Source organism: Hyaena hyaena, unplaced genomic scaffold (genome assembly GCF_003009895.1).
Source record: "Hyaena hyaena isolate Hyena2069 unplaced genomic scaffold, ASM300989v1 scaffold_515, whole genome shotgun sequence".
Taxonomy (NCBI): Eukaryota; Metazoa; Chordata; class Mammalia; order Carnivora; family Hyaenidae; genus Hyaena; species Hyaena hyaena.
In genome coordinates this window covers 457,471-476,339 of record NW_024081147.1, presented here as the reverse complement: position 1 = coordinate 476,339, position 18,869 = coordinate 457,471, and the positions used below count along the sequence as shown (strand labels likewise).

At 41.8% G+C, this 18,869-nt stretch overlaps 1 protein-coding gene across 5 annotated transcripts in view; it reads left to right on the top strand.

The window, feature by feature from the left end:
• PTPRM (protein tyrosine phosphatase receptor type M) overlaps window positions 1-18,869 on the top strand; it is a 782,304-nt gene that overhangs the window by 702,875 nt on the left and 60,560 nt on the right. For all 5 annotated transcript variants that reach the window (XM_039255239.1, XM_039255236.1, XM_039255237.1 and 2 more), the window contains one exon: window positions 286-322. In XM_039255239.1, the coding sequence (XP_039111170.1) occupies window positions 286-322 (37 nt within the window). The remainder of the gene's footprint in view (window positions 1-285; window positions 323-18,869) is intronic.

The following is an 18,869-nucleotide window of genomic DNA, read 5'->3' as shown; positions in this document are numbered from 1 at the left end:
TTATTTCAGAGAATCCATAAGTTGTTAGTGTTTATTGCTCACCCATAATCTAATAGCCAGCATGTGATTAAGTTACTCCCACCCCCTGTGTGAGCAACAGAACTGTTCAGTTCGATGCACCTTTGCTTTGTACAAGGCACTAAGTGGTACTGGGTCTGGCCATTTAACTTATATCCAATGCAGTTGTTGGTATTTGTGCATTCATTCTGGCAAACTTAGTGGGTGACTTCTGAGCTGCTTACTGATTGGAAGTTTGTCAAATATTCTTTTCTCATTTATTTTCAGGGTTATCATCGACCCAATCATTATATCGCTACCCAAGGTAAGTCTGTTCCAGCTTTGATGTTTGATGCCTTTCTTTGGTAGTTTGCCTATTTGCTGTCATCTTGTTCCTGCATTACTCCCCCCGCAGAATGATATTGCACCTTGCTCTGGCCCCATTTATTTGTTCGCTGCCTACGCTCTATTATCTCATCCCTCTGTCATCCCCCAGAATGATATTTCCCACTGCTCTAGCCCCATTTACTGCAGTTCTAGTCATCAACACATAAGCCCTTGTTTTCCCATCAGAAGGTCCGGTAATGTGATCACTGAGTTAGAAGCTGATGTTGTCATCATTAGAATGTATTCATCAATTCATTATTGGATTAATTCTGTCTGCCTTCAAAATGAATCTGACATCTTCACAGATAGGTATATAGATACTCGCTAAATAAATCTGTGCTGAGTACTGTCTATAAAAGACCTGTAGTGTGCCAGTTGCTGCCGCAGATACAAGCTGAATCCGTCAAGCACTCCCTCTCACATCAGTTGTGGTTTGATGGGGAAGGTATGGGGTGACGTGTACATTATTACAAGCAATACCAGTTAGAAATTTGTGTGAGAGGTGCAGAGAAAATGTTAGGGAAACTTGGAGAAGAAAGAAGTCACTTTCAGATGGGATGATCCAAAAACTGCTTTGTGGCAGAAGTAAGTTTGGGAGGAAAACTTCTAAATGGCTGAGGCATCATGAGCAAAGATCTGAAAACAAGAAATCAGTGCTCCCAGGTAGAAAGCAGTTGGTGGATCACTTTGGCTAAAGGAAACAAGAAGAAAACTAGAGGAAAATGTTGGAGAAGCCCATGGCCAGAGCTTTTGTGGCATCTTTCTGGGACACTGACTATGGAGAATGAAGATCATGAGAGGGCTGAGGTTGTTGGGAGTGTGGCATCGTAAGGGATGAGTTAGTGCATCTGTTAGATGAACTGAAGAAATGCCAAGAAGCAGGGACGACCCAATTAGGGTTGAGAGCATGCATTCTCTTCATTTTATTATTTTATCATTGTTTCCAGTAATGCATTATATCCCAAAAAGAGGAGCAGGGAGATCAAAAGGATATGACTTGCCAATGGTCAGGGATTGGCAGGGGGTGCCCAACAGAATATCAAGGAGCAAGAGATTAAAGGATGCCAATAACATTGTGGAAAGTCTAGGTTTGGAGGTGGGAGGGTTGGAGGTGTTTGATGGACCATGAGGAGAGAGAAGTAGCTAAGGACTGAGGTCAGGTTCAGTTAACAAGTCATAGGTTATAGCCAGTGAGAAGAATCCCAACACTTAGGGCAGCACTATCCAGTAGAACTTTCTGTAATGGTGGAAACCTGTATCTGCGCCAGTCAATATGGCAGCCACTAATAGACGCTCAAAAAGTATCTACTGTGAATGAAGAAGAACAGAGTTTTAGATTTTAACGTTGATTTAAATAGCTTCATTTGGCTATTTCCTACTGGTAGTTTGGGACAGCAGGGCTCTGGGTTACAAAAGCTCCAAATATGGCTGAAATAGAGCCACTGTGGTATATTATCCTAATCCCGACAGCCTTGGCCAGTACCTGGGTGGGACCATTCATAGAGTCCGCAGTCTCATGTCACCATTTACAATTCTACACCTGGATGTGGGTGACCTACTTAACCTTCAGTATGTTTCCTGAAATGAAGTCAGTAATGGCTCCTTCCAAGGTCATGTGGCTAGTCAAAAGAAAGGTCTCATGGAGAGTACCCAGCTTGAACCTGGCAGGAAACAGACCTTTACATAGGAATTGCTTAGGAGTTGCAAGCACCTAGCACAAACTCCTACCTTATGGGACAGAATAAGGACATATGTCCAGGGCCCCTGAGTCCAGTCCTGGTTGCCTTCTCCTATACCCTGCTGCTTTTAAGCTGAGTCCATCGATGCTTTTAGAGGAACCCTTTGTTAGTTCCTCAAATCCCTACTAATGGATTCCAGAATATTCTAAAGTAAGTATCATAACAGATCTGATCTCATAAATGTGCTGATAATTTGGAAATAATGGTTTTTATAAACACATGCAAAAATTTGATCATAAAATATATAACATGCTACTAAGTTCTTGATTATCAGCCCATGTTTCTATAAATAACATGAATATAAAGTTAAATCTTATTTGAATTTCCAAAATTGAGGACCTCTACATTAATGTTACTAACGAGCCAGCCAAAGTAGAGATTGAAATGCCCAAAATCCTATGTGTGGCCCCTCACCTGGCATTCCTTTGTTCTTCCTCTCTGCCCCTCTCTCCCTGAGGGTGATCATTCTTGAAGAAAACTACCATTAGAGAAGTCACTTTCTGGTACCTTCAGAATTAGTTTGAATCATACTCAATTGCTCAGGGAGCATTCAACCTATCAAGTGTTAATGAGTAAATATATTTCCTGGCAGCTAAGATAAGGCAAATGTAATCACCTTGCAGTAGACCACTCAGGTACCCTTAATGGAGAAGGAGGCTACATAATGCCCTGTTTACCAGAGCATGGCACCTTTGCCAGTGCAGGATGATCTACAGATGGCACTTTGAACACTGGCAGTACTTACGTCACTGCTGTTGGTGCAGGGCAAGGGGCGGAAATGAGCAAATGTTTTTAGTCTAACATTCAATCAAGATAGTACACATCATGTTAAGAGTAATGCATTCAGACCATGATGTTTAGGTTAGAAAGTTAGAGGCTTTTTTCTAGTATATTACACAAACATAATGTAACTGATAGCCTCAGATTGCCAGTAATAAAGATTTCTGATGCTCTGCAGTAATTGGCAAGGATGGTTAGAACATGCCTATGGATCACATCATAAAAGAAAAAAAAAAACACAATATCTGATTGTAAGAATCCTACAAAATGGATGATAAAGACTAACCAGCAGATGCAATTTTAAAATCTCTCCTTATTCTTTTTTTCCTATTGTATGCTGATATAATCCTTTAAAACCTATTCATCGCAGGAACCCATGAAACTACATGAATGTTCCAATTTACTGACAACCCATTTTATTCCCAAGAGTTTAAAATACGTAGATTTTCACCAAGTCCCTTCAATCTAGTAGACATGTCATGAATTTATCTCTGCGATCTCTTCCTCCCCTGCTTCAGTTTCATTGATTTTTGTACCAGTAACTGACGTTGACCTTTGATGATAGCGGTAAGGTTTCTGCAAATTGAAGGGACCACAAAAAATGCCAGATCTGGGGCTTTTTTAGTGTGTTCTTCCGGCCCCCACTCCATTTAACTGTTTTCCATCTGCAGCTAATATATTGATGACCCAGTATTGACTTCATCAGATCTGCCTGACCAGCCGTTAATACAATTGTAACATTCAGGATCTAAGGTTTGGCAAACCAGGAATCAAAGAAGAGTAAGTCATGTCTGTTACTGCGTGTCTGTACTCAAGGCCAAGGCAGAGTTGGATTTCAAAAGCAGGGCTGTCAGTAAGGGGCAGATGAGCACACAGGTTGGTAGGATTACCCAGAACTGATCATATTTCACTATCAAGGAATACCCCATGAGCTGGAGGGAGCTGCATGCATTTAGAATCGTTCCTCCGAAATGATTCCGGGAAACACCTGCCAGCCATGTGGTATGCAAATGAGGGAGGCCTGGAGAAATGTCTTTTTATTATTGTTTGGTTTTACTTTTTTTAATTTTTTTAATGTTTATTTATTTTTGAGAGAGAAACAGAGCACGATCAGGGAAGGGGCAGAGAGGGAGAGAGAGGGAAACACGGAATCCGAAGCAGGCTCTAGGCACTGAGCTGTCAGTACAGAGCCCAACACAGGGCTTGAACTCACAAACCATGAAATCATGACCTGAGCCAAAGCCAGACACTTAACCGACGGGAGCCACCCAGGCACCCCTGGCTTTATTTTTAAAACTGACTTCAAGAGTCTTGCTTTAGAAAACTCAGGAAAGATGATGTCAGATAGTTGAGGAAGGAAATGCTGTCAGTCTGGGATGTATATGCTTGCCCAATACACAGTCCCTCTTCCTCACTACCCAGCTCATCTGTGGGCTGGAGGTGCACACAAATATCAGAGGATGCTGGGAGAAGAACTTGCCTGTAATTGCTTCAGGGGAGACGACGTGCGTCATCAAGTCTGGGCAGCATGTCCTAGTCACGCAGCAGTGCACCGGCACTTGGCCGGGATTTCTGGGAGCCAGAGAAAGGATAAAGGGATCCATGGGGTGAGTGAGGGAGGCAGGCCTTCAGCCATACTTGAAGGAAGTTTCCTTTGGCAGAGGAAGAGGACAGGATGAACGGGTAGACTACCAAGGTCACGGCGGAGCATGGAGCCCTGGCAGAGGATCGGAAGGGTCTTCACCTCCCTGGCATCTTGGGTCTTCTCGGTCGCTTGTTGAAATAGACCTTCTCTCAAGAAAAACTCACACAGACACACTATTTTACATAGACATACATGTCCTCGCAAACCATTAAATCCAGCCTGGAAAAATCTGTATACTCCAGATTAAAAGGCCCTGGGCTACAAGGGTAAGAAAGAATGACAAGTAAGGTGAGGGCATTGGTTAAAAGGCTGTGAATGATGAGTACTATTTAATGAAAGGAAGGGCAGAGTAAGGAAAGGAAGGATGTTTCTGAGCCACGTGGTGGTGAATGCAGTGCTTTAAGAAGATTAGTTAGTGTGGAATTACTAGAAACAAAGGACATAGTTAGGGGTAGAAAGAAATAATTCAGGCAATAATGGCAGTGTTGCAGTTGTAGCTTTTATTTTAGTTGCTAATCTCAGGTGCATACAACTAAAATATGTTTTCTAAAATTAAATATATTGTAGTGCCAAACTGTTGATTTTTAAGTGCTTTCCTTCTTATTTAATAAAAAGCGATAAATATATATCAGTAGTTTTGCTTGATATAATACTCTTAGAAACTCGGCATTTTCATTTGTCCATTCATTCAATAAATATGAAGTGCCTATTAAGTATGGGCTTTGCGGTATAGCTAATTTTCTGCCCTCTAATTTAGGTATTAACTTGTCTCATTTCATAAATGGAGGAAAGAGGGCCCTGAGGAGAAACAAGGCTTGAAAACAGAACTCATAGGTAGTTGAGTGTCTGCAGCGAGCCCACAGGGGTTCTGGATGTTTTTCCAAGCCTTTTCGTGTCTAGTGCTGCATGGTACCATGTGATTCTCACCCTCAAGAATAGTCTCAGGGCTTGTGCTCTTTGTCATGTACTGAAACTCACCCCTCATAATATAATATCTTCCTTCTAAGTTATGATGCCCCCCCCCAACAAAATGTAAATTTTCTATGATACAGTCCTATCTGAAAATACCTCTTAATTAAAACTGTCTTCTTAGATGTCCTGAAATAGTACAGTGAGATTCCAGGGTCTCCCTGGTCCCCAGCAGGCCTCTGGGCACCTGTTTGAAGACCCGCTAGTCCAGGGAGCTAACACTGATGGTGAAAGAAAGAGACTCTACATGACAGCGAAATGGAGGCTGAGATCAGAGCTCACCAACACTTTTTCTTCTGATGTGTCAGCCAATCAAGGCAGTGTTTCTGGAGATAGTCCATCCTATTAAACGACTTAGCTTATCTCTGTCTTGACCCTACTTATGCATATCCCCCCTTCCATATACGCTTCATATAATCAATTTTATTTGTCCATGATTATTATTTATTGATAATTTGAAAAAGAGAAGCCTAAAAATAAATGTCCAACAGAGACTTCAAGCCAGGAGCAAACTTTTACGTGAAGACAACCAAAATGTGGGGAATGAAGGTTTATAGCAGAAACACCACCCGGTCTTCAGCCACCATGCTACAATTGAAGCTTTGCTATAGTGACTTCCTTCTGTTTGCTGGTGATCTGTTTTTCTTCTGCATTCCTACCACACACTCCATGTGGTCTGAACGTTTTAAATAAGGATTTTCAGAAAGATAAATATGGTTTCTATTTTCCCAGCTCCAAATTCTCCCTCCAGCCTCTGAAGCAGTAAATAATGCTGCTTAGAATAAGTATACTTAACTCTCCTTGGCAAGTCATGCTTGGGGCGGAGACTTATCAGTGTCAATGCAAGTTCTACACACTCTGAGAAGCTTTTGTCTCCTGCATTCTGGCCTCCAGATTGAGATGAACCCTTGAAATTATTTCTCTGTACAACTGAAAGGGGGAAAAATGTTTTAATCAAAAGCTAAGCTTTCAGTAAATAACTTTTGTTTTTCTTCTTTCAAACACCATTGTGTACAAGTACATTAGCTGACACTGTTCTTCCCAGCTTAGTTGTTCCCACATTGCCAATGAGTTTAGACTTACTACATCCTCTTTGAGGCTGATTTAAAAAGTATTACCTGGTAAAATGGAGTACTCTCTAGTTTTCAAATTTAAATAGGGAGGCTTTGAAGAAGTGTCCTTTATACCTGGGCAGTCAGTGACCCCTCATGAGCTCTACGTATTCCATATGGCCAGTGCCAAATTCTCCATGCAGGGCTCACCACATGTTACTCTCTGTGCATAGTTTTCCAATGGAAAATGAATCATTGCAATGAACAGTTTATCTCCAAACTTCTTTGAAACTATAATTTTTCTTCACCAAATTAATTTCAACAGGACTGGCCAATTAGCCAAAAAGTCAGATCATAGACATTTCTCACCCTATGCTCTTAATACACTTGCTCATTAGTAGTGAGAACATTTAAAGACAGGTTGCAAATTAAAAGGTAAAACCAAAAATAGATTGTGGTAGGCTGCATCCACCCTATTGTTATAGATGCCATATTGGAAATGGGTCCCTCGAATAATGGAACATAAATTAACAGAATAATTTGGAGAAAAATGATGCTGCTGTCAAGCAAGCACTCAGGTTTAGATTGTTTCAAATGCTTTTTAAATCAGTAGAAATAATTTACAGGTGCTCCTCATTTGACGTAGATAAGTCTAGAATCTTGTCGAGTTGCTAGAAACTTTAAAAGTCTTGAAGTCCAGCTCCCCTGTTTTGTCACTGAAACAGAGCTTAAAGCAAAAATTGATTCAGGTCACTTTGATCCATAGTGAGTCCAAATGAGTCATGTATACAAAAGTATTTGCAAACCGTGTAGATTGACATTCATATTTACATAGATTGCATTCCATGTCCTAACGTGGGAGGAACCTAATGTGTTTCTGATCTCCCGCAGCCCATTTTGTTCAATAGCAAAGAAACAACATGAGGTCACATCTTTCTTCCAGGTTCAGCCCTTTGAAATGCTAGAGCTCTGATGAATAACCAGGGCTGCAGGCCCTGGTCCTGGCTTCCTGGGCCCTTTCAAAGCAAAGACATTGCTCTCAGACCTAATTTATCCAAAATTGTACAAATATTTCTGTGAGCCTACCAAGTGTCTGCCTCATAACAGTGTTGGGAATACAGCAGTGACCTCAGGAATTACATAGTGCTGGTGTGTATATAAACGACCATTGCTAATCTGTGATTATGCAAGAACACCAGGTTTGGGAACCACTTTAGGCCATTTCTCTCCCTTACCCATCCTCCATTGCAGGCGAGAAAGTGAGACCCAGTACAGAACTGGAACCACTTTCCTGACCTTCGTGATCAGACTCCTTTATCACACACCAACACAGTTTTGAAGAAGTTTGCAGCAGACAATTTAGGAAGTTCCTGGCCATTGCAAGTAATTTTTGTTTCTTGCCTTCTTACTCAAAAGGATGCTTCTGGAAATTTCTTCATGAAGTGCCCCATGCTGCTGTTGAAAATTTGAGATTGCCTGCACTGAGCTATGTCTAGGGAATCAACTTATCTCTATTTTACTCATTTATTAGATGTATTCTCTTTTTTCTTAAAAGCAGATCCCGCTTATATACTGAAAAGAGCTTAATTAAAGGATACAGAGACTAATGAAAGCTTTTATTTCTCTGCCAGTGGCCCTGAAGCATATGAATACAGGTTTTTCCCATTGCTCTATTTCTCCTTGACAGAAGGCAGCCAGATCCTTTGGGTTACCAAACCCCTCCATTCTGAAGGCCGCCATTCTTCTTTTTCCCTCCTTGATTGCCTTCTCTCTCTTCCCCTCTTCACAGAATGAACAAGTACTCAAGATGAGTTTATGAGGGTTCTCTTTAGAGACAGGCCTGATGAATGCTCTGTGACTCAGCCAGCAAGAGACTCTTGTGGTGCGAACATCTGTCATGTTCCTCCCTTCTGAGGCTCCAAACACTTTCTCATGCGCCTCTTCCCAGCTCTTTAGGCAGTGTTGCCATACAAGCCCTCCCAGGGATCAAGGACCAGAGGTCTCTCCAGTAGCAGGGCCTCTGTCTCCGCAAACTAGAGCAGATTGTTGCCACATGCTGCCTACCAACCCTTTCATTCTTTTCTACATAAGAGTTTCTCTTTGGAGGCCTAATCTTTACCCCTGTCACTCAGATCTGATTTCGTTCAGCTTTATAATAGCAGCCTTTGCCTTCCCATTCACAGTGCTACCACTGTGAGCTGAAAATGTTTTTTCAACGGCTAGGGAGGCAGGATTCTAGAGGAGGGCTGAGTATCGTCCCAAAAGGACAAAACCCAAATAATGGTTCATCTAAGTAGATGGAGTTTCCAGAAATGCTTTGGAACGTTTTAGCTTTAGGTGTAAGTCATGCTAAGAGTCACCCCCTTGCTGGTTTTATTCACATGTAGTTCTTGGCTCATGCAGTATGTCCACAATCAAATCTTTGAAACTGGGGTCCTAAAATGCCTTCCATATACAAACATTTTTTATGTCAGTCACTAGGACGAAGCTTTTTCCCCTCCAAGAGGCTGTAGAAAAGAGATGCTAATGAGAGTGGATTCCAGAGTTAGCCTGGGTCAGCTCAGATGCCCGCTTTGCAAGCAAGCGTTCAATAAATATGAGCGATGATTCTTATCTTATCATTAGCATTATATGGATCCCCAAAGACACATTTTCAGTAACACATAGGCAGTTCAGGCTTTAACCCAGGAATAGTGTATACCCATATAGTTTTCATAAACATTATTATTTCTACATGAATTGATGCTTCCTTCCAGAAGGATGTATCAAAGGGAACCACTTATATTTTCACTAATATCCTGCATCCTCCCCAATATGCAAAGATTATCATCAAAAGACAGGCATGGGTTGGAAAGACAATAAGCTACGTCACAAGCTTGGGGGATTATATTTTCCTTCTATTTTTGAAGCCTTGTAGAAATGGAGCAGCTCCGATAGCAGCAAAGGACACCAGCCTTGGTGTTCTGAAGGCTTCCCTGAAGCACATAGACAGATTACATGTTAAGTGAAAACAGCTAATACCAAAGGCCAGACAAGTTTCGTCACAACAGGCTCTGTCCAAACCACTTTCTGGGATAAGAATACATAAGGATATTTTAAAAAGGAGTTTTGTGAAGCTAAGAAACTCCTGGGGAACAAATGGTGCTGAGAAATGATCTTGTGGAAAAGAGAATAATAATGACAGAGGAGCAGAAGGGGAAATAAAGGTAAAGATGGGTGCTCTTGGGCTCCTTCAACCTGTGTGGTTGGGCAGGGCTAGTTAGACAGGCACCATCTGCTGCTTGGCTTGAGGTTGACCAGATGCCTAAATGTGGTCAGTTACAATCTGCACCAAAGAGCCAGGAGACAGCGTTGAGCTGAAGCAAAAGGAATTCCTGCAGACCGCTTCTGAGATTCACTTCACACAGCAAATTCCCAGGAAATGCAGGTATTCCCCAAGCACTGCGTGTCAAGTCAGGAAAAGGACTGCGGAGTCGATAGTGAGTTAGGATATACATTAAGTTTAAAGAATTACTGGTCTTTTTAAAGTTATATAACAGTATCACGGTTATGTTCTTTAATATTTTTTTAAGTTTATTTATTTTTGAGTGAGACAGAGACCGTGTAAGCAGGGGAGGGGCAGAGAGAGAGGGAGAGAGAGAATTCTGAGCAAGCTCCATGCTGTCAGCACAGAGCCTGATGTGTGGCCTGAACTCGAAACCAAGAGTCAAACGCTTAACTGGCTGAGTCGCCCAGGTGCCCCATGGTTATGTTCTTCTAAAAATGTGGAGATACCCAGTGAAATATTCATATACAAGCAAGAAAACATAGACACTACACTTGCAAATAATCATGCCTATGCCTTCAGGTAAAGGTGACTCCTACCCTGACCCGTACCCAAAGCCTCACTACTTACCCAGGGCAAAGCAAATAGATTAAAATTTTTCACCAATAATTTATTAACACGCTTCCAAAACAAATTTCCTAGCAACACAATTAGACCAACCTTATTCCACTTCTGTTTAACATATAGACAGATTTTTTTCTAAGCTCGCTTAACATTTAGAACACTTCTATCACTTTCAACACCTTTTTAGTTTTGAGTTTGTGTGCCAGCGTTTTTATAGATAAAGATATGTTGGTGTTTTTTTCTTTAACAAAACCGCTGATTATAATTTAAGTCATTGTATGGCTTATGTGATATGAAAGTGACCAAAGTTATTCTTTAATGACATTTTATTTTTTAATCTTCCTTTGGGATTTTATCACTGCACAAATTTATCTAAATGGTTACAAGTACGTATATGCTTGTGTGTCAAAAATAACTTATTAGAAGACTCCCAAGGGTGATCTTATAGATTTTTTGTGAAATTCTTTAGTTAAATTAATTGTAACACGTGTAGCTTTTATTAAGGAAAAAGAACACTTCTAAAAATATTACGACAAACTTAGGTGACAAAGCCACTATTTTCAATTATTTCCTTATTTACAGGTCTTAAAAGTCCTGGTAGGGGAAAGGAAGAAAGCCCTCAGAATACCTGACTCATTTTGTTTTCAGTTTACTTTTTTAAAAAATGTGTTTCTGTATCTATTGTTGCTGTGACTTGCAACATAACTGAGATTGGTGTGGAAATGCAGGAACCGTCTCTGAGCAAAGATAAGGAAAACCCCAATAAAAGAAAGGAATCGTAGTAATGACTAATCAAGGTAGGATGAACTCATACTGGAACTGAAGTATTAGACAATACGCATATGAAAAATGGGAAGGTAGAGATTAGAATTTTAAAATACCAAGTGCCTTGTATCTCTTAGGAAGAAAATGGGGACTTGATTCAATGAATCTTTATTAAGTCGAAGCAAAGAGTACTACATCATTCTTTACACTTTTTGTTTTTAAATACTTCATAACTCTTGTAACTGAATAAGTGAGTAAAACAAAAGACACATTAGTAACCAAAAAAAAAAAAAAAAAGAGAGAGAGAGAGAGAGACAATGATGGAAGGGTTATGACTCATACCACAGACAGAGGCTTCCCAGGCTATTTTAGAATCTGTGTGCAGCCTGTCCGTTAGTGTTTGGTTTGTACCAATTTTCTCTTAATTAAATCCGACGTGACCTTTTGGTGTCCAATCAGGATTGCATATGTTCTAGTAATGTGCTTGGAAACCAACATTCCATGACACTAATCATCTAGGGAAAGCCACGAATATTTGCACTGCTAATGTTGGCACACTTTCTTATTTCAGTCTGAAAGGACAATTTGAGGGAATGGTATGAGTGGAATGTAAACAGCAACATGTGGATTATGTCTTTGAGGGGAATTGTTGCTCATGGATATGGCAGGAAGTGTATGCCTCATTTTAGGTTATAACCGGAGCCCACTCCTGTGAGCCCATTTAGAAGAGGGTAATCGGCAAGTAGCTGCTGACCTGAGTGGGCCAGGTAGAGGGGAAGGACTCTGTGGGAAAGCCTACTCCCAGTGGGAAAGGGTAAGAAGGGATTTATCTTTGTGTGAGAACCACTGAAATTAGCTGCAAACTAATTTTTGCTGCTGAAAGTAGCTGCAAATGCTATTTAACATCGTTATTTAAGTCACCTCTTTTGACACTACTTCTAAAAAGGTGTATTTTATTATAACTCCAATGCCTATTTTCTCTTTTACTGTCACTAAGTGAAAATTCCAGTAGACTGGTGAGCATTCCAAACCCTGTAATTCTGGACGTAAAGAATGCTTCATGTCAGAGCTATCCTTAGAAATCCTATTTTATCTTGCTACCAGTTATATTTTTGAATGTCAGTTAAATAAAGTATTCCCAGGTTTTCCCCATCATACAACAGTCCTCAATGTTTGCTTCTAATTCTTTAGTTGATTTCTATTGTTTCTTTAAAATGGTAATCTCCGAGAGGGGGGGGTGGGATTTCTTAGCAATTCAGGAAAATGAGCAAATCACATCTCACGCACCCAGCCATCTCAACTTCAGTTTCCACTTACTGCAGCTGAAACCAAAAATTATTCATAAAAATTCCATGATTTTAACATAAGTAGCCTCAGGTGAGAGCAAACGCACCTATCAAATAAGTGTTGTTAAGGATTATTAATGCAGAAGCTGACTGTTTTCTGTCACCATTATCATTTTTGTGAAACACGAGGCAGATTCAGTCCATAAAACATGGTGGCATATTTTACCTTTTACATTTCACTACGGCTACAAATGAAAAGCTACTCAATGTAAAATTATAGATGTGTTACAAAACTATCATACTGAAAAATCACATAAAGTTTTGTAATAAAAACTTATTCAGAAACCACTGAAGGGACATCTAATGCTCTGAATGTTGAGTAACTGACTTCATAATACTTATTCTAAATTATTGCCAGCAGCAACGATAACAATAATGGATCAAAAATTTAGGACCACTTTTGTTTATGAGCAAGAGCTTTAAAATAAATGCATAAATCCTAGGCTCGTCTTTATCCACATTCGTATTCCGCCTTCAGTGGCTGTCAGTCCTAATGGAATAAACTTGGTGCTGAAGGACTTGACCAGGCCCAAGCCAGGCCAGCGCCCAAAGCAAGGGCTCCTAGGTGCTCTGCAGCTGCTTTGCCCTTAGGGTCCCTGCCCCCTCCCTCCATACTTCCACCATTTGGTGTGTACCCCACACCAGACACAGCCCCCCCTCCCACACCCAGGTCTGCCATGTCACGCAGTTGGAGAACTGATGTTTTACAAACAAGCCTTCCACCCCAGTCTATTGAGGTCATTCTGAAATTTTAAAAGTGCAGGGTGCCTGGTGGCTCAATCAGTTAAGTATCCAGTTCTTCATTTTAGCTCAGGTCATGATCTCACAGTTCATGGGATGGAGCCTCACATTGGGCTCTGTACTGACAGAATGTGCTTAGGGTTCTCTCTCTCCCTCTCTCTCTTTGTCCCTCCCCCACTCACGCCCTCTCTCTCTTTCTCTCTCTCTCAAAACATTTTTTTTGAAGTATAACTATATTGACCTGGGTTGCAATCCCAGCTTCAAAGGCACTTATTCTTAGGGTGCCTGGATGGCTCAGTAGGTTAAGTGTCTGACTTTGGCTCCATGTCATGATCTCGCTGTGTGTGATTTCTAGCCCCGCTTCGGGTTCAGTGCTGACAGCTCAGAGCCTGGAGCCTGCTTCGGATTCTGTGTCTCCCTCTCTCTCTGCCCCTGCCTACCCCCCCCCCAACTCATGCTTTGTCTCTGTCTCTCTCTCAAAAAATTTGTTTAAAAATGTACTTTCCTCCTATACCTGGTTCTCATCTTTGGATGGAAATGTACAGAGTTGCAGAGGTAAATAAACGAGACGGTACTCATAAAGCCCACCTAGTCAGAGGGGCTTATCACTGTGCCTCATTCAGTTGTTCACCATCTTTGTCATCCCTCTTCCCAAGTCCCCTTAACTTTCCAGCCCACGGCCCTCAGCTCCTTTGCACTAGGGACAGCGAGAATCCTGCTCAGTGTCGTCCAAAACTGCCCTCCAACAGCAGCCTGTCTCCTCAGTTTGATTGAGAGGTGATCCCCATCTCTGCACTAGGTAACGTGGAGTGTGCCAGCTGTGTGAGGCCATCTGGAGGCCAGTCACCCTGCCCACCACTGTTCTGACCTCCCTAACCCCATACTCCGTGTGCTGCTCAAATGGAATCACCACCTGGCGCCATACTACCACTGTCTTTAGGCTTCCAGACATTTCCACGCGGCCTGGACATTCCCACTGCTGGTCTGTGCCAGCCACCTACATGTGCAGGGAGCCATCCTTGGAATAGTTCAACATTTTTTGATACATCTAGACTAAGATATTTAAAATTTGCCTTTCTCATTAATCAATTCATGATCTCTTTATTTACTCTTTGTTTGCTGTTCCTATTCAACATATTCCTGTTTCTAGAGGGCTTTTGTTCAATAAATAAAATAGGTCCCTCCAAAGTGGACACACATCTGTCTGCATGCTGCAGGAGAGCTGAGCGGCTTTCCCTGGACTTGACCTTTTGGTAGCTGGACTCAGCTTTCCAACCGACTGGGCCTATATGTTAAAAGGAGATAGACAACATTAAATATTTTCTAAGATGAAACAAGGATTGATGTAATTAAAATAATATTTTATGATATGTGATAAATATTTTTAACTACTTTATAGGTGGAAACATATCTAACCTGAAAGAAAACACATGAAACCTCCAACCAGGTTTCATCCAGACAAATATGACACTCAAGCCAAACATTCCACTTCCATTTAAAAGAATAAGCATTACCAGCCTCTACTGCTTTCAAGTGTTCTGAATTCAGAGCACCCCAACATGAACCAAATTATTCCAGTTTCTTTTTTTTTAATGCTTATTTATTTTTGAGGGAGGGAAGGGCAGAGAGAGAAGGAGACACAGAATCTGAAGCAGGCTCCAGGCTCTGAGCTGTCAGCAGGGAGTCCAGTGCAGGGCTTGAACTCATGAACCATGAGACCATGACCTGATCTGAAGTCAGACGCTTTAACTGACTGAGCCACCTGGGCGCCCTGCCCCAGTTTCTAATATGATCAAATACAGGTTTAATGGTATTGTTTAACAAATAAAATTTTCTCTTTATTTAAAAAAAGTACCCCATTTCTTTTTTTTTTTTTAAAGTACCCCATTTCTAACATCAAGTTTTACCCATAATAAATATGTTTCAAACAAAGAAGGCAAGAAACCTTGTGAGTTTTCAGAGTCAGTATTTCAGTCAGTTGCTTTGTTTCAGAGCTGAGCAGTGCCCGCACGGTAGTCTTTGAGATGAGTGAGAGTTTTGTCAAGTGCAAGAAAGCCCACTTGTGCATGGGGGCTCCTTCTCAGGGAGGTCAGTTTTAGTGGCGTCCATATAGACTTAAGTATCTAGGAATGAATCCTTTTAAAACTAATCATGTGCCCCATGGAAAATCCCCATGTGCCTCCAGAAGTGCGCATAGCTCAGTTTGAGATGCAAGTATCTTAGAACTCTTACTTCACTTTCCTTTAAATGGGAGTGTAATATGTTCTTGACTTATCTCCACCTTCTACAACTACGAGCTTCTTGAAAGTAGGGGCTATATTTCTATGACTCACCTTGGTACCCCTTCTACACCTCGAAGAGTGCCTGGCCCAGAGCAGGCTGGGTGCCCACCTACACATACAGGATGCACACTCATATGCCCACCAGGGGCCAGCAAGGGGGTGTGAATGAGGGAAGCAAGCTAGGTATGAGACCATTGGGCACAGAGAAACCGTGACCCGAATGGGCAGGTCCACATTCACAGACCACCAAGGAAGACATATATTAAAAACAGACTGGCATCACAACTGACTGTACATGTTTGAAGAAACAGGGAGCCATGGTTCGGGTCTTGGGACACTTGCCTGATGACATAACCTTCAGTGCCAAGCTGAGACAGTGGGGCTTGCGGGCTTGAATTAAATCTGCGGAGGTGGAGGAGGTTAGCAATCGGAGGAGGGCTTCTGCTCTGAAATGCACTGAGTGGCAGCAGCTCAGGACATAGGAGAAGTAGGGGTGCTGAGGAAGGGGACTGTGGCTGGCCATACTCAGGAAGTTGGATTTGATTCTGTGGCAGGGGGACCCATGGGAGGCTTAAAGGCAAGAATCACCCTGATTAGAAAATATATGTGTGTGTATGTATACATATACGCATATATATGTATGTATACAATATACATATATATATATGTATACGCATATACATGTTTGAAGAGGTATTTTCAGGTGGTCAACATGGGTTTTCTTCTGCTGTCTCCCTGCCGGGATCATGACGACTGCATGCACACTCCTGTCAGTTATAACCCTTTTGAGCTGCTTTTGACATTGCCATGGAGGCAGCATCCCACAGTGGCATGAAACCTCACACGTCAGGTCTGCACCCCACTAGCCACTTGCCCTCGGAAAACCTGCCTGATTTCCCCGTTGCCTCCTCTCCTTCCAGTAAAATGTGGGAGAACAATTGCACCTGTTACACAGAAGCGCAGTCTTTTTAATTTAATGAGTTACTACATGTAAACTACGTCAAACGGGACCTGGGAAACAGCAAGTGCCCAAAAAGAGTTACGTTATTATTCTGTTTATTATGGGATGACAATTTGAATTTGGACTATCTTCCTTCCCTTCAAAAAAAAACTCCAACATGCTGCTGTGAGCTTAAGGACCTTGACTTCTTGGAAGCTCTGGTTAACACACAAAACACACCGTATAGAAATTAGAATGTGAAAAAAAAAAGGGATACAAGTCTTCTCTCAAGATTTGAAATTATGATTTTTTAACATCTCTCACTTTCCATGAACTAGAGAACTCATCTTACTCAATACAGCCCATCCTTGAATGTCTTTCCTTTATTCCTGTCATTGCTTTTCTTTTTTTTTTTTTTTGTGCTCTAGTCCTTCCTGACCTTTTTGTTTTTTCTCCTTTCGGGCTTGGTGGTGGTGGGACTCGCCCCTGCACACATTTTCTTCCCAGCAGAGGTCCGTGTGAGCCCACTATTGTGAGGGAAACAGAATGTATTATTGGCCTGATATTATTGAAATTTTGAGACCTTGCCTTTCAAATGCTTGCATCCCATGGTGGGGGACACCCGCTGGGCAGAACTTTCTTGCCTGTTGCACAAACATCTGTAAAGGCGCAGCCACGGCAGTCTCGGAGGCTCCCACCCAGCCACAAACTGCAGAAATCAGGTACTGTGGGTGTCGGCCACGGCCGTTTGTCCCTGGAGCGAGGGAGGTTTTCCTGAGTCCAGTGCCCACCGTTGTAGATCCCTGGTCTTTGGAGTTTAGTTGTTTGTCCATCCTGGAAGCACTCCCCAGTGACTCTCTATTCCTGTCCTCGTGGTAAGGGTATTTACCACCCCACCTTTTGGGAGACAGACATCAGAGGCGAAGAATACTGACTCTTCCCTGGTGTCCCCGCTAAACCTCAGCACTTCCAGTGCACAGGTGACAGGGATAAGCGCCTTGTGTCCCCTGCATGCGTCTGGAGGCTCATGGTGGCCAGTGTCGCTCAGACCCCACCAGGAGCTACCAAAATCAACGGGAGCGAATCTTGGAATCAGTAGAGCATGTCCTGTGCTGGCCTCTGGCATGCTTTTTGATTTTGGTTAGAAGACATGTATCTCTGAGTCATAATTTATTCGTGTCTCAGGAAATAATTTGAAATCTGTTATTCAGAATAATTGGAATACTTTCAAAAAGAAAAACAGGATTGATCGATTTTGCATTAAAAAACCTTAAATTTGGGTGCCTTCCTTCTTCCTTTATTCCCTCCTCCAAAAAAGAATGAAAACACAAAATAAGATTTGAATGACTCTTCGTGAAAATATCTTGAATCATTAGTCGTGAAGACCAAAATCTCCAGTGCCCGCCCCCGGACAGTTTTATTGGTGAACCGCGAAGGTCACCTGATCAGGGAGACAGTTACATGGTGTGTCAGAAAGGGGCTGCTCTCAAATATCGCCAGCGCAGTAGCACACAGGTGAAGGGTCGTAGAAGAGACAAAGCAACCAAGGCAAAACTGCACAGGGCCGATGGGGACCCTCTCCTTGCACATTTTTTTCTTTCTGGAATAAACTTAGAATAATTTTTGTGTTCAAATTCATTTTCAGATATCAGCCCAAACGGTTATAGTTCCTCTGGATATCTGTTCTAAATTTAGCATTGAAAAGAACATCACCTGTTTCATTTTTCTATCCCAGTCTTTTTTTTAGTCTGATTTTTCTATCCTAATTGTTTTTTTAGTCTATCCCAATCTTTTTTTTTTAAGTCAGCAGTTAAGAAAATCAAGACTGCCACTTATATAATCACCCAACTGAGCCACTAATGCTTACAAATGCCCTTTATTTTAAAAATAACCCATATATAGTCATGTAAACATTAAAAAACCCTATCACCTGGGGCACCTGGGTGGCTCAGTTGGTTAAGCATCTGACTTTGGCTCAGGTTGTGACCTCACTGTCATGAGTTTGAGCCCTGGGTCTGGCTCTATGCTGACAGCTCAGAGCCTGGAGCCTGCTTCAAATTCTGTGTCTCCCTCTTTCTCTGCCCCTCCTCTGCTTGCACTCTGCCTCTCTCTCTCTCTCTCTCTCTCTCAAAAATAAACATTAAAAATTTTTTAAAAACCTATAACCCTAATAGCCTCAAGTCCCTTGGTGAGATGCTACAGCCACAGTTCCTAGATGACATTTTATGAGTGAAGTTCCTTTTAAATCAGAGAGAGATGGGTTTCCTTGATTCAAATTGCTGGTATACATAGTTAGGTTAATTAGTAGATTCAAAACAAATCTTTGGTGTTCTGCGG